General features: G+C 38.4%; 1 protein-coding gene across 1 annotated transcript in view; it reads right to left on the minus strand.

Annotated features, from left to right (window-relative positions):
* Positions 1 to 25,308, minus strand: part of LOC134804711 (extracellular sulfatase SULF-1 homolog) — a 124,494-nt gene that overhangs the window by 2,549 nt on the left and 96,637 nt on the right. The window contains exons 6-13 of the mRNA XM_063777871.1: positions 5,490 to 5,628; positions 4,343 to 4,530; positions 3,880 to 4,044; positions 3,177 to 3,330; positions 2,594 to 2,759; positions 2,316 to 2,467; positions 234 to 1,714; positions 20 to 134 (exon numbers count right to left, since the gene is read on the minus strand). Coding sequence (XP_063633941.1) covers positions 20 to 134; positions 234 to 1,714; positions 2,316 to 2,467; positions 2,594 to 2,759; positions 3,177 to 3,330; positions 3,880 to 4,044; positions 4,343 to 4,530; positions 5,490 to 5,628 — 2,560 coding nt within the window. The remainder of the gene's footprint in view (positions 1 to 19; positions 135 to 233; positions 1,715 to 2,315; positions 2,468 to 2,593; positions 2,760 to 3,176; positions 3,331 to 3,879; positions 4,045 to 4,342; positions 4,531 to 5,489; positions 5,629 to 25,308) is intronic.

Consider the following 25,308-nt stretch of genomic DNA (forward strand, 5'->3'; position numbering starts at 1 on the left):
TAAAATAAATAAGAAATACCTTCTTTTTAGCCTTTCTTAGCTTCTTCCTTAGTCTTTGTTCTTTTAATTTTCTACGTTCTTCTCTAGCACGATGGACTGCCTCCAAATAGCTATGTCCGAGGCCTCGCATCTTTCTGCAATCAAAAACCAGACTCTATAGTGGCCACAACACGCAGTAAGTATAGGTACACGTTAAGAATGAAACCCTAATCATGAGCTGACCGGTTACTGACCTGTTCTCCTCGCAGTAACAAACATGTTTATCTTCATTTTCTATGAACAACGGGTGAAGTCGTCTCTGAAAGTCGTCTTTCGGCTTACTAAAGATTCCAGTGTTCGTTGAAACACCCCTATTCGGGTTCCGTTGTTCATACTCCGAGGCGTCGAGCCTTGCCGGCCCCAAGTTGGTCGCGGCCGGAGTCGTGTTGCCCAATGTAGTTGTCGAGAAAGCCGGCGTTGATGATATCTCACTGTTGACTGCACCCGGAAGTTGGGAGGATAAAATATCGTCGATAGCGGAATTAAAGTTGGATAGACCTTGCGTAAAATCTACAGGAGAATGTTCGGTGTGCTGGTCCACATGCGCTACCTGTTTCGGACTAGCAGATTCAAATGTTTGGGTTATTTCTGAAATACTTTGTTCTGTATTAGACGTTGTAATACCGGTGGTATTGGCATTATGTGTTTCTTTTTCCACTAGAGGGGAATCAGTCCTACCGAAGTAGTTTCCGTCTGTAATAGTAGTAACTTCGGGTTTTGGCAGTTCAGTAACTAATATAAGGGTATTTTTAGTAACATTATCTTCGTTGGTGGAATTACTCAGGCCAGTCGAAGGTACCTCGGCTACACTAACATTCTTGAATTGTGTGTCGAACACAACATCTTTGGTATTAACGTTTATAGTAGGAATAAGGTACTCGTTTGACTGGCTGTACTTTTTATCTAAATGTGTTCCGTTCTTGTGTTTTGATTTAATGCGATGCAATCTACTTTTTCTGAAAAATTCTTTGGAATTATTTTGAGTCGGCACATCAGTTTTAATCGGTATCTGATCTGTAAACGACGACGCGTGTATGGGGTTTGTCTGATGTATATTTGTACTAACGGCAGGTTTAGTTGTCTTTAAATGTCTCTTGATTTCTTTTAAATCTTCTAGTTTAGTTTTCAGCTGCCTTATTTGATCTTCCAAACTTAATCTATTAGTATGCCATGCTTTTAAGTCCTTATAAATAACTTGAGAACAGTTCACTTGTCCGTCTCTTTCAATTTTACATTCTAACGATGATTCATTACTATTGACGACAGCATCATTGCGTTGTTTATGTTTGTTCCAATTCTGAGCCCGTCGCTTTATTCTCGTCTTGCCTATATTATCTTTGGTACGTTCATAAGCCTCTAGGAAGGCCTCCGTCTCCTCTATCAGCTTATCAATTGTGTCAGTCAAGTTCCTGTTCTCGATTTCACTGATAGGTTCATTTTTGGAACTTAAATGTCCAATACTCGGATTTTCCTTTAAAATGCTATCCACAGTGTTGGGCTCAAAGACGTCGTTATCGATAGATCTACGGCTTCTCGTGGTGTTGTCTTTGAGCGCTGCGATTGGACGTCGCGCGATGGTCCCGTCCGTCTCCAGCCTCGTGTAAACCAACCCGCTTGGCGTGAAGCACGCACACTTCTTGGTACTCATTTTCGGAGGCGCCACGCCAATATCGCCCTTAAATAAAAGGGAACATAATTAAAGCGGAACTGTTGATAATTAATAAAACTTACGAGAATAGTGGACAGCCAGACTTTTATAAGAAAGCTCTTTGAGTAAAATGTTGATATCTCACTACGCTCATTAATAAAGTAGTTGGTAAAAGTAATATAGGTAGAACTTTTTCATTCGCTGGGTAGAAGTGGTAGAACACATTAAACAGCCCTAAACAGTGTTTCATAATTTTAGTCTCTTATTTGTTCTTTCAAAATTCGTATTATGCTTGCTAAATAGATTTAATGAGAATCTGAACTTGTGAAATTTTTGAACGGTCCTGATGATTCTTATAAAAAATCAAAAGGAACTTGTTCTATAATCCATTGTTCACATTTTCGTCATCATTGTCGACATGTTCGTCCATTATCCATTCAATGGAGAAAGGATGACTCACGGTAGACCGGGCCGGGGCCGGGCCGGAGCTTCCGGCACTTCGTTTTCTATGGAAAGCGCCACGTGATCACCGATCAGCCGTCATAGAAAATTACATGTCGGACGCCTCGGCCCGGGCCGGACCCGGTTTAACGTGAGTCATCCTGAAAGCTCACGGAAGTGCGCTCACCTCGTACTTGCACTTGTGGCGCCGCCAGCGGCCGGCGACGAGCACGCAGCGCCACTTGCGGCCCGGCGCGCACGGCAGCCGCGCCTCCGCCTGCGAGCAGTCGTCGGCTAGCCTGCCCGCCTTTCCGCCCGCAATACCATTTTCTGTCCCTTCTGTATGCAACAAAAGTGTAATCATGTTTATCTGCTCATAAAACATTCTACCTACGTATATCATGGCTAAAAGAAATTGACAACTATGGAATGACAAGCCCGTAGGTATATATCTTTCGTACTTACGCACAGTAGATTTTTTATCGGGGTGTGTAAAGAAAATATCTTGTACATCCAAACTGGCCTCGTCTGATTCAAGTTTTTCCAAGCTGTCATCCAGAATAGGGTTACTCTCGTTGGATATTGTAGGTTCCTCCGACGCTTTGGACTCATTATGGTCCGCATCCAAATCCTGAAATTTATCAATCATCAATCTCATTTTAGTGAAAGGTAAATGGCGACTTCAGAATATAGTAAGAAACAGTATTATAAGTAAGTACCTACTTAAAAAAATACCTAATACCAGACGAGACACAACCACAAAAATTATGTGTAAAAGGCTAGTAAAATAATTTATATTTAATAATTTTCAGTCATTGCCACTCCAATGATGCAAGAGCGATAGAAATGGACATAAAAGATCTGATGTTTCCTAGACTCGCATCCTGGACTCAGCGGTCGCAGCGTATATTATAAGTACATACATACGTACGTACGTATAAGTACGTACAAGCACGCCGGGACGGGTAGGTAGGTACTCGAAAGATTTTATGGAAGGGCTGTGGGGTAGCTGCAGGTACCTAACCTCAATTAATATTTGCGGTCTTACGTCATCTTCGTCGTCGTCGTTAGGCTCGAGGAAGTCGTCGTCGGCGGTGTCATCAAAGTCGCTGCTCTCGGCCGAGGGCGCGCCGGTGCTGCTGCCCGGGTTCAGCTCGCGGCTGTACTTGCTCGACGAGTGCTGCATGTCTCGACGACCCGAGCTGAATAATACTTGCTCCATATATTTGAGGCATAGATCACCCGAATCGTTTTGGTATTGAAAACGACAAATGTAACTTAAACAATGTTTAATATTTTGTCCTCCCGATGCGCATTTACTTTTCGATTGGCGTTTGTCTATTTACGATTGTTATTTTGGCCACGGCCTCTGATATTTTATTTAGGTACTAGACGGAATATTTAAGGATGACTCACGCTAGAGCTTAAGCCATAGTCTATAAGTTTTGTTATTGTGATCTTAATATAAAGTTAATAAATAATTAAATATGGTACCTAACCAAAAATAAAGCATGGGACCATTGAACCTTCTAATTTTTTTGGTAGTTTTTATTTTAACTGTCGCCATGCATGATTTATATACATCATCTGTGGTCGTATTATAAACATATACGACCTGTGAGAGATGCGACATGTAGAGGAGAACAGATATAAGGTACGAAAGCATTTTTTCCAAGCTAATGAAGCGAAGATCGCTAATATGGGTCAGTTCTGCAAACACTTTGCACAGGCAGAGTATGTGTAGTGCGTACCTCTCGACAAGGAAGGTGTCCGGCCAGTGTGCGCTTGGCTGGCGGCGGCGCCGCGGCTGCAGCAGCGGCAGCAGCGAGCGGCCGTCCATGTGCGCGGGCGGCACCACGCCGCCCATATCCAAAAACGTCGGCGCCAGGTCGATGTTCAGCACGATATCGTCCACACTGATCCACAAATTAAATACATATGTAGATTTATTATATTTATAAATCCTACTTAATGCCTTCAGTGTGTATGAAGTTACATCAAATTTATTTTAAAGCGTATAAATATGAAAGTTACTCGTCACTCGCACAATCTCTCTCTCTTATCGGTCTCTGGATGCCGCCATATTCTACGTATTGTACCTTATGTTGGTGACTTTTGATAAGTAGTTACTCGTACCCACCAACAATGTGACAACTGGCAAGTGACAATGTACGCAGCGTATGACGTCATCCGGAGACCAAGGCCTTAGCTTACACTGTGCCAGGCTCGACGCCAGGACCCCTGACAAGGAAGGGCACGCGGATGTCGAACTCGAAGGGGAAGCTCTTGCCCTTTACCAGGCCGAACTGCCCGAGGTGGTAGCCGTGGTCCGAAGTGTACACCAGGTACGTGTTGTCTAGTTCACCCAGTGCTTTCAGCTCTTGATAAACCCGTTCAACGGCCTGAAAACAAAAAGAATGTACGCGTCGAATAGCGGTTCACTTAGTTAATTTGCTTATTAATAAGTGTAGTAATCTAAAATACTTAAACAGATTTCAGCTGGCATAGGTCATTAAAATAATACTAAGGTGTTCTGTTCTGTTCATTATAGTATTTTTCACATAGCTTGGGTATAATGACAGCTATCATCTCCAATTTATAACCTAAATGAGATGACAGCTGTCACCATAAGCCAAGCTATGTGAAAAATTCGATAAGTAATCGCAATTTTTCTCTCTTAGGAGAGCTTTAAGCGCGAGTATTAAGGAAAGAAATATACAGCATTGTATATTTTTAGGGTTCCGTACCCAAAGGGTAAAACGGGACCCTATTACTAAGACTCCGCTGTCCGTCCGTCCGTCCGTCCGTCCGTCTGTCTGTCACCAGGCTGTATCTCACGAACCGTGATAGCTAGACAGTTGAAATTTTCACAGATGATGTATTTCTGTTGCCGCTATAACAACAAATACTAAAAACAGAATAAAATAAAGATTTAAGTGGGGCTCCCATACAACAAACGTGATTTTTGACCGAAGTTAAGCAACGTCGGGCGGAGTCAGTACTTGTATGGGTGACCGTTTTTTTTTGCCGTTTTTTTTGCATTATGGTACGGAACCCTTCGTGCGCGAGTCCGACTCGCACTTGCCCGGTTTTTTTTTATGACTCATCACCATGAAAGTAGTCCGTCATCACGCGCAGTATCCACTGCTTGTCCGGGTCGGCGCTATGTCTAACGTCGGTGTGCTGTGTATAGTTGTATTTACCATGTCCACACTCTGCAGCGTCTACAGCCGCTTGGTCAAGAGTAGGTCGGTGAACTGGCGGTGGATCGGCTTCATCTTATCCGTCACGCGCAGGATCCACTGCTTGTTCGGGTCGAGGCCGTGTCTGACGTCGGTGTGCTGTGTATAGTTGTATTTACCATGTCCACGCTCTGTAGCGTCTGCAGCCGCTTGGTCATGAGTAGGTCGGTGAACTGGCGGTGGATCGGCTTCATCTTATCCGTCACGCGCAGGATCCACTGCTTGTCCGGGTTCGGGGCCATGTCGTAAGTCGGAGTGCTGGTGCAATACATACATTCACGTTATTGAAGCGTATATTCAATATTGGTAATTGATAAAGTGAGCGAGGTAGCGGGATTGCACACAGAATGGGTTATTCCCACTAGTTACCACCAAGTTCTTAATAGTGGTAACTACTGGGAATTTTTTTCCCACCTTTTACCACTGGTAAAAAAAAAATCCCACTAGTTACCACCAACTCGGCTTGGTGGTAACTACTGGGAATTTTTATTCCCAGTAGTTACCACTGGTAAAAGGTGGGATTTTTTTTTTCCCAGTAATTACCACCAAAATATTGTTAGAATTCAATACTAATAAAAACAGTATAAATAGTATAGTATAAATATAGCGTGCTGTAATAAATAATTAATAAATTATGTGTCAGTTAGTGATTCAGTAAACTGCTTTAAATATGATCAAAAATATTAAAATAGTTTTTCCGGTATAAGTGTAAAAACTAAAATAGAAGAGTCTCATTCTAGTTAAGTAGAAATTAACTTATTATCCGGATTAAATTTATCCTATAAACTGTACCTAAGAAATTTAATTACAGATTTATACAAACGAACCAACAAATCAGTCAAAAACCAAAAGAACTGATTTCGTTTTATTATTTACAGATACTTTATTTCGTTCTATTATAACACGACGCAGAACTGGAATATGTAGGTATTCATAATTTATAGTTAGGCTAAATAAGTAAAGGGCATGGTTGTAATTAAAACCGCTTAGGGCGCGTTTCGGATGGGCTGACGGCTCGGACTAACCAGCATAGGCTCGCATTCCAATTACGCTCGGGTAGTACATCGCTCGGTCAAGTTACGCTGGTTGGCTCGATTGCTTAAACACCCACGCTAGCGGGATGGTAATAACTCTCTACCAGAGGGGCATCAGGTACTATTTGTACACTTTTTTGTTTGTATTTAACTTTTATTCTTATGAAAATATGTTTATTGCAAGAACGTGTAGTGTAAGTAATCAAAACCACATAAAACGACCTTAAATTGAGTACGACGAAGGGGCTAGAGGGCGTCAGGCTAAAAGCAAAAATCAGAAAAAGAGTAAAATAATAATTATGTACTTTATCTGATTCTGATGGCGATGGCGTGCGAATGCGAACGTCTATAAAATCTGGTAGAGTTGGAAATGTAAATGTGATCTTGCAATAAAATTTGGTATGTTTTTAAGTTTTCTTAATATTTATCACCGTAAAGTACCTAAGAAACAATGTAGGACCAATTAATACCTTAAGCATATTTAATAGGTTTATACAACTTTGATTGGTTTATTGCAATATAAGTACCTATGAATGATATAGGTACCTATGCCTTGTAATTGCAAAACAATCGTTTAGTTCCTAAATATATTTTGTGTTGTTTTCGTCCGCCGTGTCGCCCGTGTCTTACCCTTGCGAAATATTCTTTGTTCGGCATAACTGCCTACCCCAATGGCCGATAACAATGGTATTGGTTGATGTAATTTGATAATTATATTTTATTACCTATAGGGTGGCATGTGAGCTAGACCGAAAGCTCACGGATGGTGGTAGTTTTTGTCATTGTCTTATGCCAACGTTAGGATTTAACCAAGATGCGATGAGAGTTGTGGTGCAGAAGGAACATTAATTAGATAGCTTGGATATTATTATTACATATTTGCCACCACTAGTTCTTCTAATAAAAATATTTTCCAAAAGAATAAAAGTTAAATACAAAAAAGAAGAGTACGAATAGTACCTGATGCCCCTCTGGTAGAGTGTTATTACCATCCCGCTAGCGTGGGTGTTTAAGCAATCGAGCCAACCAGCGTAACATGACCGAGCGATGTACTACCCGAGCGTAATTGGAATGCGAGCCCATGCTGGTTAGTCCGAGCCGTCAGCCCATCCGAAACGCGCCCTAAGCGGTTTTAATTACAACCATGCACTTTACTTATTTAGCCTAACTATAAATTATGAATACCTACATATTCCAGCTCTGCGTCGTGTTATAATAGAACGAAATAAAGTAGCTGTAAATAATAAAACGAAATCAGTTCTGTCGGTTTTTGACTGATTTGTTTGTTCGTTTGTATAAATATGTAATTAAATTTACAGTTAATAAGATAAATTTAATCCGGATAATAAGTTAATTTCTACTTAACTAGAATGAGACTCTTCTATTTTAGTTTTTTACACTTATACCGGAAAACTATTTTAATATTTTTGATCACTTTTAAAGCAGTTTACTGAATCACTAACTGACACATAATTATTTATTACAGCACGCTATATTTATACTATACTATTTATACTGTTTTTATTAGTATTGAATTCTAACAATATTTTGGTGGTAACTACTGGGAAAAAAATTCCCACCTTTTACCAGTGGTAACTACTGGGAATAAAAATTCCCAGTAGTTACCACCAAGCCGAGTTGGTGGTAACTAGTGGGAGTTTTTTTTCCCAGTAGTTACCAGTGGTAAAAGGTGGGAGAAAAATTCCCAGTAGTTACCACTGGTAAGAACTTGGTGGTAACTAGTGGGAATAATCCCACATAATTCATGATCACAATTCATCATCACCTGATTGTGTGCAACTTAGTTTTAGATTAGTTATAGTTTTAAAATATTGCCACGCCCTATAGTTGAGTGTGCTCAGAGCATAAAAAGGTCAACCACGGCGTTGCATGAACAAGAGATTTCCTTTGGCAGGATTGGTCCTTAGGACCGAAGGACAGATTTAAGAAGTGGAGCCACCCAGATTTTTGATGCAGGTGGGGGGTGGAGGGGTTTATAAGCGTCTGCGACGTCTGAGGTTAATAATTCTTTAAGTTTAGGTTCTAAGTCAAGTTTAGTATCATTTTCAACTAAATCAAAGATGTAGACATAGATTTCATCCAAATCGGTTCAACGTTTATTGATTTCCCATACAATCCTACACCTTACCTTTCATATTTAAGGGATTTTTTTTGGAATAAAAACTATCCTATGTTCTTCTCCGGGACTTAAACTATCTCTGTACCAAATTTTATCTAAATCGGTTCAGCGGTTATTGAATCCCCATACAAATTTCCACCTCCCTTTTTACACCCTTTAGGGATTATTTTTGACATTAAAAGTATCCTATGTTCTTCCCTGGGACTCAAACCATACCTAATTTCAACCAAATTGGTTCAGCAGTTTAAGCGTGAAGAGGAATAAAAAAAAGATTTTTTTTTCATATTTTATGTGTTTTTACTTCGGAATGGTGCCGGAATGATATCATAAATGAATTCGGCATCCAGATTTATACGAAAACGATACCAAACTTGGCCTAGTAACTAAAATGATATAGATATCAAGATAAAGTTGAGAGCCCCCCCTAAAATTTACATCCAAAATCTCGGTGGCTCCACTTCTTAAATCCATACTTGGGTCTTAAGGACCAATCCTGCCAAAGAAAATCTTTTGTTCATGGAACGCCGTCGTTTAGGGCATCCACCCTCGACTACTAGTAGGGTCCATATATGTACTGACTTAAATAAGAACACCTTGATTAATACCATGGCTGCAATAAATGATTATGATTATTCATCTATTACAGTAAACACACGTATAATGGACGTGGCATCATAAAAACGCAATTTTTTAAACCAATTGCAGTTTATTCCTTTAAATACGACAAGAACATAAAATACGGAAAGGACTTTTAAATCGCAAAGGGTTAGGTTAGGTTAATACACAAAATTTAATCTTATATGTTTCATGATTGGTGCCGTTACTTGTATATCGACTACCGTAGGGTCAAAGGGCGTAAGGGAGAAAATGGCGAAAATGAGTTATGAATGCAGTTACGCTCAGTATTTCTTTTCTCTATCGAATGGTATAGGTATTTATCGTCTCGATAACTTGAAAAAAATGTCCGTTAAGCCCTATGAAAAATCAATGCTTGAACTCAATTTTCCGATGCATTTTGCCGTACATCTTAGGAATACGCACATTTTGTACTGAGGCTGACCTGGCTGACTGAAGTAGCATGACAAATACGAACGTTTCCGAGATAATACAATGGGAACGGATTATTCACTATAATAATATTTACACATACAATTTCTAACCTTAAAACGCATACATTGCATTGAGATGACAGCTGCCACCGTACCCAAGCCATTTGAAATACCACAATAATACCTGATAATACTATAGGTACATTTGTATATGGGAGTCATAGGACAGTCGCCTTCATATAAATACGTATATATCAAACTGAACAAAATGCTCGCAAATCCATACTAATATTATAAACGCGAAAGTGTGTCTGTCTGTCTATTACCTCTTCAAGCTTAAGCCGCTGAACCGATTTGGTTGAAATTTGGTATATAGAGATAGTTTGAGTCCCGGAGAAGGACATAGGCAGGGTTGGGCAAAATACTGGCTTCCACGTATTTCAAATACAAATTACAAAATACATTTTTAAAAGTATTTGAAATACCAAATACAAACTACTTCGGTGACGGGTATTTGAAATACAAAATACAAATTACAGTGTGTAAAATAATGTATTTCAAATACAAAATACCTTTCAATTTTTTTGTTTAACCATTTAGTTTTCTTAACGAATATCCTTTCCTAACTTATAGGGTCATTGCGCTAGTTTTCGTCCAGCTCTAGTTTTTGTCCACTTGACGAAATTTGAATATAAACCTACATTGTTGCACAAATTTGGACTGATTTCAATCCTTAATGTCGAAACAATAAAAAAAAACGATCCATTTTAGGATTATAGAATTTAATAAAATGTATTTTGCAGAAATGTATTTTGAAGCTTGAAGTATTTGAAATACAAAATACTAAATACATGTGAGTGCAGTATTTGAAATACCAAATACAAAATACTTTTCCAGGTAGTATTTGAAATACAAATACAAAATACTAAAATGTATTTCAAATACGTATTTCAAATACATGTAATTGAAATACTGCCCAACCCTGGACATAGGATAGTTTTTATGTCGGAAATCATCCCTGAAGAGAGTGCAAAGGGGAGTGGAATTGAAAGAGTTAATGAATTGCCTAATAATTAAAATAAGCAATGCGCGAATTGAATGATTGCTTTTGGCATTATCCAGGCGCTATACCTACTTTAGCTGCTGTCACTAATTCCACGCAGACGAAGTTGCGGGCAAAAGCTAGTATTATAAATGCCAAAGTTTGTCTGTCTGTCTGTTACCTATTCACGCTTAAACCGATGAACGGATTTAGTTTAAATTTCGCATAGATATAGCTTGAGTCCCGGAGAAGGACATAGGATAGTTTTTATGTCGAAAATTATCCCTGAAAGTGAAAAGGGGAGTGGAATTGAGAGAGTTAATAAATTGCCTGTTAATTAATGTAAGCAATTAAGCTTATCAAATTGAATGATTGCTATTACACTTTATCAAGGCGCTATACTTTAGCTACTGTTACTGATTCCACGCAGACAAAGTCGTGGGCATAAGCTAGTATATTATTAAAATATAATATAACAACAACTCCACTGATAAGGCGTTAGGTTAAAAAGCATAGTTATTCAAATATTTTTGAGCAGTACTCTAGGTACTTACAAAACAGCGGATATTCACCTTTTTAAAAGATGTTAACACATTATGTAAAACAGATACTGTCGCATTTACACTTTCAGTCTCGTATAAAACCCGAGCAAAAACCAAAGAAGTCAAGTAAGACTGTAACATATTATGTATGTAGACATTGTATATGTATTCTGCTAAATCCAGGACGAGGGCCGGAGCGCGACGTCGGCCACCGAGCTCGTCTGTTACATATTCATAAAGTGCCCGCTCGGAGCCATCCGCCAGCGGCCCGCCAAAAACCGAAACTTAAACAAATCATTGGTTACGTGTATTTTTCCAAGTTGCCGATTCTAGGATAGTACAAAAAAAAATGCATGCGATTAAGAGTTCAACTTAGTTCTGAAACTTAGTTAGTTATACCTAGCTACCTACCTACCTACTTAAGGTCAGAAATGATAAATTTAGGTAGGTAGGTAGGTACTAGAGATGCACCGGATATTCGGTTACTATGCGGTATCCGGCCTATCCGGCCACTATATTAACATCCGGCCGGATACCGGATAGTGGCCCTCTATCCGGCCGGATACCGGATAGTCACATTGCTTGATTTCGGAGTAAACAAAATTGGAATAAGAAACAGTCACGGTTATAAATGTTATAATCGTACTCGTTTATTATTTTAAAACAATTTAAACATTCCACTCGTACGCGCACTCATATCGAACCTAGAAATGAGAAATGAGTCCGCGCGAACGTTCACTACGAAACAGGCCAAAGCCTGCATAATGCGCACCTGCAAAACCGAAATGTAGTTATCGTTCCGCCGGCCGAATATTCGGCCGATGGTCAGGCCGAATATCCGGTATCCGGTATCCGGCCAAACATATACGGATAGTCCGTTGCATCTCTAGTAGGTACTATCGCTGTTGCTGTCGTTCACAAATGGGTTAACTGCTTATGCAGTACAGTCAACTGTAAAAATATGGGTGCACAAATCAACTCAAAAATATGTCCCATAGCTCTTATGTCAGCGAATTAAGAACTATGGGACATATTTTTGAATAAGTTGACTACACCCACATTTTTACAGTTGACTGTACAATACAAAATTTAAACGCACACGGTTTAGAGGAAAATCTTCTATATGGATCAGATAAAATCATGTTTTTTCCTATACAAACATATATGTAGGTAGAGTTAGGCCAAGACAAGTCTGCAACGATTTTGATAGCATACGCAGTGCAAGTGTTATTTATACGTCATAATCTCATAGAAGTTGACCATTAAAATAACATTTGCACTGCGTGTGTTATCAAAATTGTTGCAGACTTTTCTTGGTTTATCTGTATGTACTTGAGTATTATTTTTACCTCAATGAACTATAAATGGCTGTTCGCAACGGAAAATCAAGTTAATGTATTGGGTTAACTTACTCAACGGATGGATGGGTAAAGAATTGCTTAAGCGCGCGGTTGTATTATACAATAAACGCATGCGTCAACGGAATGTATAGGAAAAATGACAAAGCGCTTACCGCTGCGTTTACCGCGTAAAACAATTATCTCATGTATAGTTCGTTTTTTTTAGCATTAGAAAAAAGGTAAACAATCTTGATGTGTCTTTTATTTGAAAAACACGTTTTAAAAATAAGTCACGGCAAATATGTAACAATTATGAATCTAATACGATCATTTCTATTCGTCTGCTTTCATAAACAATAGTTACTGATTTTTAAAAAGCGTTTTTCTATTAAAAGACATGTCAAGATCACTTACCTCTTCTTTCTAATGCTAAAAAAAACGAACTATAAAATGAGTGTGCGTCATTGCGTTTAACGCTGCGTTTATCGCATAAAACAACCGCGCGCTTTAGTTAAGATTTAATCTATATCGGTTTAATTTTGCAGATTGTACGAGTTGTCGTTTATTTGCGAGCCGCCGGTGCGCAGCTTTCATGTGGTCTAATAATTTATGTGGCGTCCCTACAACCTGGGCGGTAAGTAAGTGCTTACCTCCTTTCAATGTTCATTCCGTTTCGATCAGAACGAAAGGCAAAGAAAGAGACCCATTAATGTTTAGGTCATACTGAGCAACTTTTACTATGGGACCAACCCCGAAAACGCGGAAATAAATTGGATGTTTCATACATTTTGCTGGTCTGATGTTGAAATTTCCTATGGGAGAGTCAATTTTTTTTCAAGAGTCAACAAAGATTTTACAATCATTTTTATAATGTGTCGAAATAAACATTTATAATGTAAGCTTCAGGCTTAATAATTGAGGTTACCTACCTAATCTATGTCCTATACCAGTTTATTAAACTATATGTGTTATATATGTGTGCCAAATTTCATCAAAATGCGTTAAACCGTTTACGCGTGAATAAGGAACAAACATCCATAGTTCCATACATACCTACGTATTAGTTAGTACTATTATTCTATCTAGACACTAAAGCTTTCATGACAATAGTCTTACCGGCTTTTTTAGGCGCTCGTCGATAATATCGATTCACTGATGAGTCTAATATAAGCACCAATGTAGTTATATTACATGTGATAATGCCTTAGGATAATGCCCGTATATACGAGTACAAAGGAGTTACTCAATTGAAACCGTTTTGTGATTGAATCAGAAACCTATTTAACACATTGAACGTCGAATTATTGACAGTACTGAAAGTCAAATAAACAATAACAGCATGAACCTATAATTAACTCTAATATGTATCTGAAAGACCGAGCTATGTTCGGCAAACATAAGAACTGAAAAATGCGCGTCCAGTGATTAGACCTAGCTACTAGCTAGATCGATTTATCGCCCCCGAACCACCATATAGCAAATTTCATCGAAATCGTTAAAGCCGTTTCTGAGATCCCCGAAATATATATGCCTATAAATAAATACAGGGTCATTCTTGGACCGTTAGCCATATTTGAATATGTCATTATAGATCAGCAGTACAACAGATTTTTGAAAATAAATTAGCTACTACAGTCAACTGTAAAAATATGGGTGCACAAGTCAACCCAAAAATATGTCCAATAGCCCTCATGTCTTATTATTAGGAACTATGGGACATATTTTTGAATAAGTTGGCTACACCCATATTTTTACAGTTGACCATACCTACTTTTTTAGGGTTCCGTACCCAAAGGGTAAAACGGGACCCTATTACTAAGACTTCGCTGTCCGTCCGTCCGTCCGTCCGTCTGTCACCAGGCTGTATCTCACGAACCGTGATAGCTAGACAGTTGAAATTTTCACAGATGATGTATTTCTGTTGCCGCTATAACAACAAATACTAAAAACAGAATAAAATAAAGATTTAAATGGGGCTCCCATACAACAAACGTGATTTTTGACCAAAGTTAAGCAACGTCGGGAGTGGTCAGTACTTGGATGGGTGACCGTTTTTTTTTTGCTTTTTTTTTTGCATTATGGTACGTAACCCTTCGTGCGCGAGTCCGACTCGCACTTGCCCGGTTTTTTTTAATTGTTTTGATGTTTTTATCCATCAAAAACTAAAACTAAAAATATGATCACTGTACTCGTTTGTTTCGATTCGTGCACTAAGTACTATGGCAAAGACAATGAGCTAGGAAGGGATGGTACAATCTTATAGCCAATCAGGGCATCGCAAACGCCTTAAATGACAGCAACGTATTTTAATGTAAGTCCACTTGCTCATCAAGCTCATCTGTGATCAACGTAAACCAGTAGAAAAGCAGTCCTTAATTAAGCAATGGGTAGGTAGTCCTTAAGGTTAAGTTACAGTGGCTAAGCAAAGTACCTACGTACCTACCTGCACTCCATTGTAATCATAATAAGATGCAGAAGTGTCATTCATATGGCTCACCAAATAGAAGTTAACAGAGGGGCTACCGCGAAAACCGAAATTCGCAAATTACGGGGATCGTTCTCTTTTACTCCAATGAAGGGGTAATTAGAGTGACAGAGAAAAATCGCAATTTGCGAACTTCGATTTTCGCGGTTATAGCCCAGGATTGGACGGCGCATTTAGTGACCTCGCTAGTTACGAAGGTTATACGAGTCTCGACGGGGTCCATATTGGGTTGCATACAATTTTAAGTCATATCTTTGTTGCGCATAACAACTTATGTCATAATCATCATTGCGCATACAAATGAAAAGTCATATTATATTGTGTCATACATTTTTAGCCATAATATTTAATGACATACTCAGCAGTTCCCATATATTTTTTTGTGCATATAGGTTTTAATTATAATGAATCAGATGTCATACCAGCTAAAAGCATATTTATCGATACTTATAATGTTTTTACGTATAACGTTTTGTAGCATAATAATTTTCAATCATAATGGTTTAAGGCATACTTGGTTATTGATAGCCCTAATCTCCGTCCAAAAACAATTCGACGGAGCCCCGCTCACGCGGGGCTCCTATTTCTGCGTAGTTTGCCCTTCGGGCATCTAAAGAAACCTAACGAACCTAACCTATACCTACTATTTGAATAGATCTCATATCTATGATTAATTTCTTTTATAAAACCGTTTCTCCTAGGGAGGAGGAGGGGGCTCCTCTCCTTGGATCTCCTCTTTTATACAGTCGTTCTGTGGTTATGTTTATGACTAAAGTAATATTTGCTTCATAGGTGGGTTATTCATGCTTTGTAAAATTTATGAAAAAAGCATTATGACCACTACAAATATGACTTATTTTTTTATGTCTATATTAATACTATGCACTGCAATACTTCGAACGAAAAACAATTATGGATATCAAGCAGATGACTTAAAATGTTATGCGAATTAAATTAATGACTATAAAAAATATGTCATAACTCATTTATGACAAAAACCCTGTTATGCTCAGGTATAATTCTGACTAAAGATTTTTATGACTTACAATTTTATGAATAAAGTGTTATGACAATTAAAAATATGACAAAAGTTGTTATGCGACCAGAGGGAGTCCCGTCTCGAGGTCATATCGTGCTGGTTTGATCGCTGGATGCACCTGGAGTTCTCCCTGTCTCTTAATAACTCGAGCCGCGTGCGAGTAAACTACCCTCTTTTTTATTTCTTATAGGTAGGTAAGTGAGATGGTTAATAAGGGGTCTCGTGCTACTTGATAACGCTATCCCCCGCCTCCGAGCGCGCACTCTAGGGTGACCTCATGTCAAAAAATGGCTACAAATTGAAAAATATTTAATAAAAATACTATTTTTATTTCACTAAGATTTTCTTTGGGGACTTTTCCCAACTTATATTATGTAGCTAACTGCTCAAAAAGAACCCTGTATACAAACTCGTTTAAAGGTATTAGATAGATAGATGAATAACAGAAATGATACTCGTGTAGAGAAACGTTTATTATAAATTACAAGTATGTATTTTAAGTTCAAAATTAAACAGTAGAAAATTTATAGTATTTTTCAAACTGTTGGATACGCTGACAGGAGTCATTTCATGATTTCACTACAATTTTGCGAGATTTCGCGTTTTTAAGCGCGCGAGATGTCACCTCACCCATGGAGTTAAAAAAATACTATAGTTACAATTTTGGTTATCTATTACCAAAGCTATTACGAAAATCACATAAAATACCTACAACAAGTAAATATACTCATAAAAGCTAAAAACATTGCTGGCCTACGAGAGTCTGGAACGTTGACGTCGACATTGTCTAGGGCTGCCCTGCCGACTAACCAACCAAAAGATGGTGTGATTGTGCACAATTTTCGAATTATCACTATCGTTTCCAAAACTTAAACATAGCTCTATCATTATATGGGACGTAGAGTCGCACCAAGAAAAGTCTGCAGCTTTTGATATCCCACGCAGTGTTATTTATACGTCATAATTTCATAGAAGTTTGACATTTAAAATGACACTTGCACTGCGTGGGCTATCAAAATCGCTGCAGACTTTTCACAGTCTGACTCTAGTATGGTCGCTTCCCATCCATTTTCGCTCGAATATTTCCAGAAAAGTATTTATTATATTTCCGTTTTTATTCCCTCGCAAGTAACGAGCCGGGCTTGTCTCTTTGTAATAACTGTTTCTTACTGGTTGCGGCAAAATTTTGAAGGCTTTGTCATTTACACCACGGCCTACGGCTTTGGCATTACTGAAATCGTCTACAAACAATAATCCAGCCATCTTAGGCTTCCACCGTCCTCGAGATTTAGTATTCTTTATATATATGAATGACCTTTGGTGTTCCTCTTTAGCTGTTTGGTCATATTCAAATATTTCCGAACCGTCGATTTTACTCTTAGTTAGATCAATATTTGCTTCAGTTGGGTTTAAGTATGATATTTCTTCGGCAGAATCAGTTGCATATAAATCATCTTCAGTCACAGTAAATGCTTCATTTGTATGCTACAAAAAATTACATAAATATAAATTTGGACGGGAATGCCGGGCTGCTATAGTAGACTAGACATAAAAATTCAAAATCGCTCTCGTTCTTGATTCGACTGGCAAATCATATTACTTTTTGGCAACCGGGTTTTTTAACCTAATTAGACCCCGCTGAATCCGAATTTGCTTTTGGTTGCTTGATCGAATTCTTGACCGGAAGTGAGATATTTGATATTAAAGGTCCCTTTTTTTAGTTTTTTCGTAAATAACTCCTAAACGGTGGCGCATAGCAAAAAATGTTCTTACACATAAGTACTTAATCTGCATAAAATTGTCTACAAGAAAGATTCCGTACAATTTTTCGCTAGGATCAATATTCAAAGAGATATTAACGCGGGAAATTTAATTATAATCACTTCTAAGGCCCCTTATTTAGTTTTTCGTAAATAACTCGTAAACGGTGGCTAATATCAAAAAATCTTGTTAAACGTTAATAATCTACACTAAATTTTCTAAAAAAAAGATTATGTACACTTTTCGCAGGGATCAATATTTAAAAAGATAATAAAGAGAGAAAGTTAATTATAATAAATTCTCAGATTCCTTGTTTTTACTTTTTCGTTAATAATTTGAAAAGTATGACTCCACGCAAAAATAAATCTTGCACATAAATAATAAACTTAAAATTTCCTACAAGAAACACGAAGAACACTTTTCGCCAGGATCAATATTTAAAAAGGCAAAGCAGCGAGTAAGTTCATTATAAACAATTTTCAAGTCCCTTTTTAGTTTTTTGTAAATAACACGTAAACGGTGACCCAAAGCAAATTAGGTTTTTAAGGATAAATTATCTACATAAAATTTTCTCCAAAAAACATTCTGAACACTTTTCTGTAGGATCAATATTTGAAACGATATTAAAGGAAGAAAGTTAATTACAATCACTTCACAGGTCACTTTTTTTTAGTTTTTCGTAAATAACTCGTAAACGGTGGCTCGTTGCAAAACAATATCATACATAAATATTAAACATAAAATTTTCCACAAAAAAGGTTCTGTACACTTTTTCGCTACGATCAATATCTAATGAATAATTAAAGGGTGTAAGTTAATAATAATCAATTTCCAGGTCCCTATATATTAGTTCTTCGTAAATGACTCGTAAACGGTGGCCCATAGCAAAATAGGTTCTTAACGTTCTTGTAAATAAATAATCGACATAAAAAAAGCTATTAAAGCGGGAAAGTTAAATAATGTGTAGAATTGATTATAATTAACTTTCCCCCATTAATACCTCATTAAATATTGATCCTAGCGAAAAAGTGTACAGAACCTGTTTTGTGGACAATTTTATGTTCAATATTTATTTACAATATTGTTTTGCAACGGGCCACCGTTTAGGAGTTATTAACGAAAAACTAAAAAAAATGACCTGTAAACTGATTGTAATTAACTTTCTTCCTTTAATATCGTTTTAAATATTGATCCTAGCGAAAAGTGTTCTACATGTTTCTTGTAGGAAATTTCATGTTTATTATTTATGTATAAGGTTTTTTTTTTGCTATGAGTCATACTTTACAAATTATTAACGAAAAAATAAAACCTTAGAATTTATTATAATTAACTTTCCCTCTTTATTTTCTTTTTAATCATTGATCCCTGCGAAAATGTGTATTGAATATTTTTTGTACAAATTTTTGTGTAGATTATTAACTATTAACAACATTTTTTGATATTGGCCACCGTTTACGAATTATTTACGAAAAACTAATAAAAAGGGACCTTAGAAGTGATTATAATTAACTTTATGCAGATTACTTATCTAGTAGAACATGTTTGGCTATGAGCCACCGTTTAGAGTTATTTACGAAAAACTAAAAAAAGGGACCTTTAATATCAAATATCTCACTTCCGGTCAAGAATTCGATCAAGCAACCGGCAAAATCGGATTCAGCGGGGTCTAATTAGGTTAAAAAACTCGGTTACCAACAAGTAATATGATTTGCCAGTCTTTATAGCTATCAACGGCGATGCGGGACCCCATAAACCCACAAGTGCCGCAACAAGCACCTACAACAGATGATGTGGCCAATGATGAAATATGGATTAATTTTTGTCATAGGTTAAGCTTGTATTCCACACCAAATAAACTATTTCTATTTCAAATATTAGAAGAAATATGTTATTACCGTATTTTTTTACATATTTGTGTGTAACATTTCAAAATAAATTAAAGTGCGGAATAAACTTCGAAACCATTAAATGTCTATACATTTTAAGTGACAGTTACTCCGTATGAACAAGAAAACTGTCATAGGGACCGTCATTCAAGGAGAGAGGTAAACCCACGCGTACCGGGGACAAACCTACATTTTCAACCCTAACATCACTAATATTAATATCAAAACTTAAGTGAGACACACAGACAATATTAAATATATTATAACGGGTCACTCATGAGTCAGAGCTGTTTCCCACTGACGTCCAGTTTTTTGCGGGTATTACGGTTTTTTGCAGGATCCCGTTTTAGTAGTATACGTGCTAATATAGTAACTTTCACACGAGGATTCTGTTTGCGGGATCCTGCATGCTTACTACAGAAAACTGGATCCTGCAAAAAACCGTACCCGCAAAAAACTGAACGTCAGTGGGAAACAGCTCTTACTTCCGTAATGCTTCCGAAAGCGGTGAAATTGACGGAACACAAAACGTGGAATCCGAAAAAAACAGAGTACGCAATTTTCATTATCAACAACCTGATCGACCAATGCACTAAACATTACTGATGGACGCGGCGGTCTAAATGCAGATAGAATGTTGTTTTTGTTGAAAATGCGTTGTTTACAAATAAAATGTACATATTTTATACCGGCAGTAGATGCTGATGATAATATTTTTATGTTTTAATAAAAATGCTTTGATAAATAATGAGACTTGCTTTTATAATGTCAATAATTATGTTTGTTGATATTGAAATCCACAGAAGTGTCTTTCATCGCGTTGTGTAGGTAATACCTACTTACTGAAATAATATACAATTGTAAATGGTATTTCTACCTTCGAAACTTCCTAATAATAATAGCCCGTACTAGGGCAGCTTGTGGGTGAGCTATTGGGGAGTAACGACCCCACGGACCCGAGTGCTCTCGAGAGTCGGTCATCAGGATCTCCGTCTCCGCCGAGTCTTCGCCGCCAAGGGGACCCGCAGGACTCACGGCTCTGGCTTGCCTTCATTGACCGTCCAGAGAGGAGTCGTTAGAGTTATATGCTCCAGGGGTGGAAGTGAAAGATGCATAAGACGCGAGTTGACGCACACCAATGTTGCCCCTGGTCGTCGTCACGAAATCACGCGAGGTGTTTTCGGCTACTTTTTGACCCCTCTCCCACATAACTTCACGTGTATTTGTTTGAAATTTTTCTATTCGACCGATCAAGGCCACGCGCTCCAAAATTTCATTAAATAGACTCGCTATTTTGAAGTGCAAAGTGAATTTAAGATTTATGTTTAACGAAACCGAAGAAAAAAGTATTACTCATGTACCTAGTAGGATTTTATTCCTATTCAATAACGTTGATTTTTGTATTGTGTGCTTCTATAGGGGTATCGAACCTCGCGTGATTTGTGCACAAGCCCTTAGAAGAGCAATCTAAGCTACGTCTTACTTAGGCGAACAACGCGCGAACGCGAAGCGACGCGGCGCGGCGGAGGTGCGGCGCGGCGAGGAAGAAACAAAACGTTGATACGTATAGGTGTGTCCTACTCGCACATGAGCGATTTAGACGAGAAGCGGCGCAGCGAGCCGCGGCGCGGCGCGGCGCGTCGGCCTTGACCGACTAGGGAGACACACCACGGTCGCCATGGCCGCACGCAGACACGGTTTATTAGAAAATTCGTATTTAAATTATGAGTAAACTATGTCTTTTTATGCAAGTAAGTGCAGCGTTCTTCGTTGTCTAAAATTTTGGTTTACTGGCATTTTGATTTGGCACCGCCTTCAAAAACTAAGTACACAATTTCCCCTGGTGGTTATTAATTTGCTTATTATTAGGTATTAATTACGTTTTGGCAGAAATTGGCTTTACGACGGGATGGGGACTGGGCAAGGATAGGGGTGAGGTCTGGGTCACAGACCAACCCCTATAGACCGAGCTTATAGGACGACTCGCGGTCACCGCCCGTATGGTGTATAGGTCAAATATAAGATTGTTCGCGCGCCGCTCCGATCAGTTGCGCCCAAGGTTACGAGCTGTTAGCAGTGTGCACGAGTCTAAGAAAATAAATCGTAAACTATTGAATTCATTGGGAAATCATGGGATATTGCAGCGTAAAATGGTGTGGCAAGTCATCTAAGACTTCTACTTACAAAACAGATGTAATAACATCCCACAGGAAAGCGAAATTCATTATTTCATTGAATAATGTTTCTTGTCCGCGGGGTTCATTTTATACTGGTCAGTAAGCAGAGGCGAAGTATGTCCGTCCCTTTTCGTCAACTTGAAAATGCAATGCGCTATCCCTTTCCCTTTCGACTAGTGATGTGACGATGATGGTTTTTCAGTTGCGGAAACTTCTTGCTTCGTCATACCGTATTGTACCATTTTAGACATAATATATAGGTAACATGTTGTGTAAGTTTTTTTAGAATCCTCTAGGCCAGCGGAGCAGTTATTAGGTCTCATGTCACGAGATGGACCTGATGATGAACTTCAAAGAAGTTCGAGGGAACTCGGTGTTGGTTTGTGATAGACATATGTTGTATGGGTTTTTTAGAATCCTCTAGGTGAGCAGTTAGGTCTCATGTCACGAGATGGACCTGATGATGAACTTCAAAGAAGTGCGAGGGAACTTGGTGTTGGTTTGTGATAGACATATGTTGTATGGGTTTTTTAGAATCCTCTAGGTGAGCAGTTAGGTCTCATGTCACGAGATGGATCTGATGATGAACTTCAAAGAAGTTCGAGGGAACTCGGTGTTGGTTTGTGATAGACATATGTTGTATGGGTTTTTTAGAATCCTCTAGGTGAGCAGTTAGGTCTCGTGTCACGAAATGGACCTGATGATGAACTTCAAAGAAGTGCGAGAGAACTCGGAGTTGATTTCTAATAGGCATATGTTATTGGTCCATTTGAATATGTTTTCAATACAACCTTCTATGACCTTAATAAAACGGACAAAAGAAAATAATTGTATGAGATTTTGGCGACACTTTTTTCTCGTACCGAAAGAGATTGCGATTCTGAGTGGAAATAATATAAAAATTCTAAACTTTAAAATTCAAGTTCTGGGTACTTTAAACAGAAATGCCCTAATATGTTAAGTAAAAATTTCAGGTACATTGTTAAATTACTTAATGAAATAAATTAATCAATAAGTATAATTATTAAGTAATTTTACTCTAAGTATACTAAATTGGTAACAATTTTACCACAATAAATTTCGATGTCACTGGTAGCAATACCCACTACCTGTAATGAACATGTCCCATCCCTACATTTACACGTGTCAGCGCGCCATGTTTAAAACGACCAATCGCAACGCCGTGGGCACCCCTCCCGCACCTCACAGTTTGGTGATTTGCGTCGGAAGCAAAATGGCCAATATTAGGTTTCTAGAGGCGGTGTTCTGTGGGTCTGGGTATACCGGGTGTGGCCTGTAACACGAGCAAATAATTAAAACATAGATTGTACTCCTCAAACGGTGACACTTTTGTTCTACAACTTTTAAAAATTATGAAGTATTTAGACTCCCTATTTTTCATACAAAATAAATATTATCTTCAATGGACGCCATCGCCACGCCATATCTTTGTGATTGACGTTGCTTGTCACGCCTTAAACATAACAAAATTCGCAATACATTGCGTCTTAGAATAAACTTTAAAGTGTATTAAAAATCAAACTTCAAGTTATTTTTAAAAGTCGCTGAACAAATGTTGGTCAGTATGAGGAGTACAGCCTACAGTTTAATTTTTTGCTCATATTACAGGCCACACCCGGTATAAAAAATATTTTTGTGCTTTTCAGTGGGTTGGGTTTTTGAAGGCCTTTTTTTTAAAGAAAGTATATTAAGGTATTTTGGTTTTATGTTGGTTTATTTTTATTGATTTATTTATTTTTTACTTTTTTATTTCGTTTTATTTATTTTTATTTCATTATGACGATCGGTTGAGCTTACTGCGCGCACGTAATACAGGGACACCCACTGCCACTGCCACTGCCACTCCCACTCCCACTCCCACTCCCACTCCCACTCCCACTCCCACTCCCACTCCCACTCCCACTCCCACTCCCACTCCCACTCCCACTCCCACTCCCACTCCCACTCCCACTCCCACTCCCACTCCCACTCCCACTCCCACTCCCACTCCCACTCCCATTCCCATCCCTACTCCCACTCCCTCTCGCACTCGCACTCCCACTCCCACTCCCACTCCCACTCTCCCACTGAAAACCGCATCAAAATCACGGACAAACATACATACATACGTATACATACGGGTCAAACTGAGAACCTACTTTTTTTAAAGCGCTTAAAAACGAAAGTAGTTGCTCTTTTCTGTGAGCTGTAGACTTCGCAATTAGCTTTAAAAAATAATAATAATACGGGTATAATTACTTTGCCGAATCTCTATCACAGCGAACTCAGAATAGTCGTAAGTGCCATGGACGCTACTGGAGTTAAGTCTTTTATGCCAATTTCCGCGAATTTGAATATTTTTAGTTTTGTGCCTATAGATTACAGGAAAACCTATAAAGAAATGAAACGAGAGTCGACTAATCAAATCAAAGCCGGTAATTATATATACGCCACGCCTCTAGCCGTGTCATATTCGCGTCTAAAAATCAAATGGATCGATCGCGCCCGTTCCGCGCCGCGCTGCGCGGCTTCGCCATCGCGTCAAAATCGCTCACCTAGGACACTTCCATATGCAACAACGGTTTGATTTTTCCGCGCCGCGTCTCGCCGCGCCGCCCGACATTCGCGTGCAAATCGCGCCGCGTCGCGCCGCGCCGCGTTCGTAACGAGATCGCTTACGTAGGACACTTCTATTATGGGCATCAAAGGGTTGTTTTGGCCGCGTCGTCGCGCCGCTTCGCTTCGCGATCGCGCGATGTTCGCCTACGTAAGACGCTGCGTAAACGCGAACGCGTTGCGGCGCGGTGCGACGCAACAAGATTTCCTGGTCCTACGTGCGCGCGGATTCATTGACTAATCATTGTAGGGATAGTAGAAATTATTCCTATTCAATAACGTTGATTTTTGTATTGTGTGCTTCAGCAATTATATTTGTCCTCAATCTTTGTCTATAGTTCGTTTTTTTAGCATTAGAAAAAGACTACGCGATCTTGAAGTGTCATTTAATTGAAAAACGCTTTTTAAAAATCAGTAATTATTATGAAAGCAAAAGAATGTAAATAATCGTATCTGATGCATAATTGTTACATATTTGCCGTGGCTTATTTTTAAAAAGTGTTTTTCAGTAAAAAGACACGTCAAGATTGTTTACCTTTTTTCTAACGCAAAAAAACGAACTACCTATATATAGCAATTGACATTCTCCATTACACGATAAAGTTCGATTCTAAACGAACCCGAATTTCATTCTTAGAGCTCACAGGTTGTATTATATGAAATGAAGAAAATGCTTATTAAATAATTATTTATAATTCAAAATCATTACATACTTGAAACTCCACCTCTAACAACGAACGTGAGGAAAGAACTTAACATTTGCATCAAATTACGTTGCACTCTAGAGGAAAAAATCGCTTCTGCTCCCTGATTTCAAAGAATAAAGA

This window comes from Cydia splendana, chromosome Z, assembly GCF_910591565.1.
Source record: "Cydia splendana chromosome Z, ilCydSple1.2, whole genome shotgun sequence".
In the NCBI taxonomy this organism is placed as follows: Eukaryota; Metazoa; Arthropoda; class Insecta; order Lepidoptera; family Tortricidae; genus Cydia; species Cydia splendana.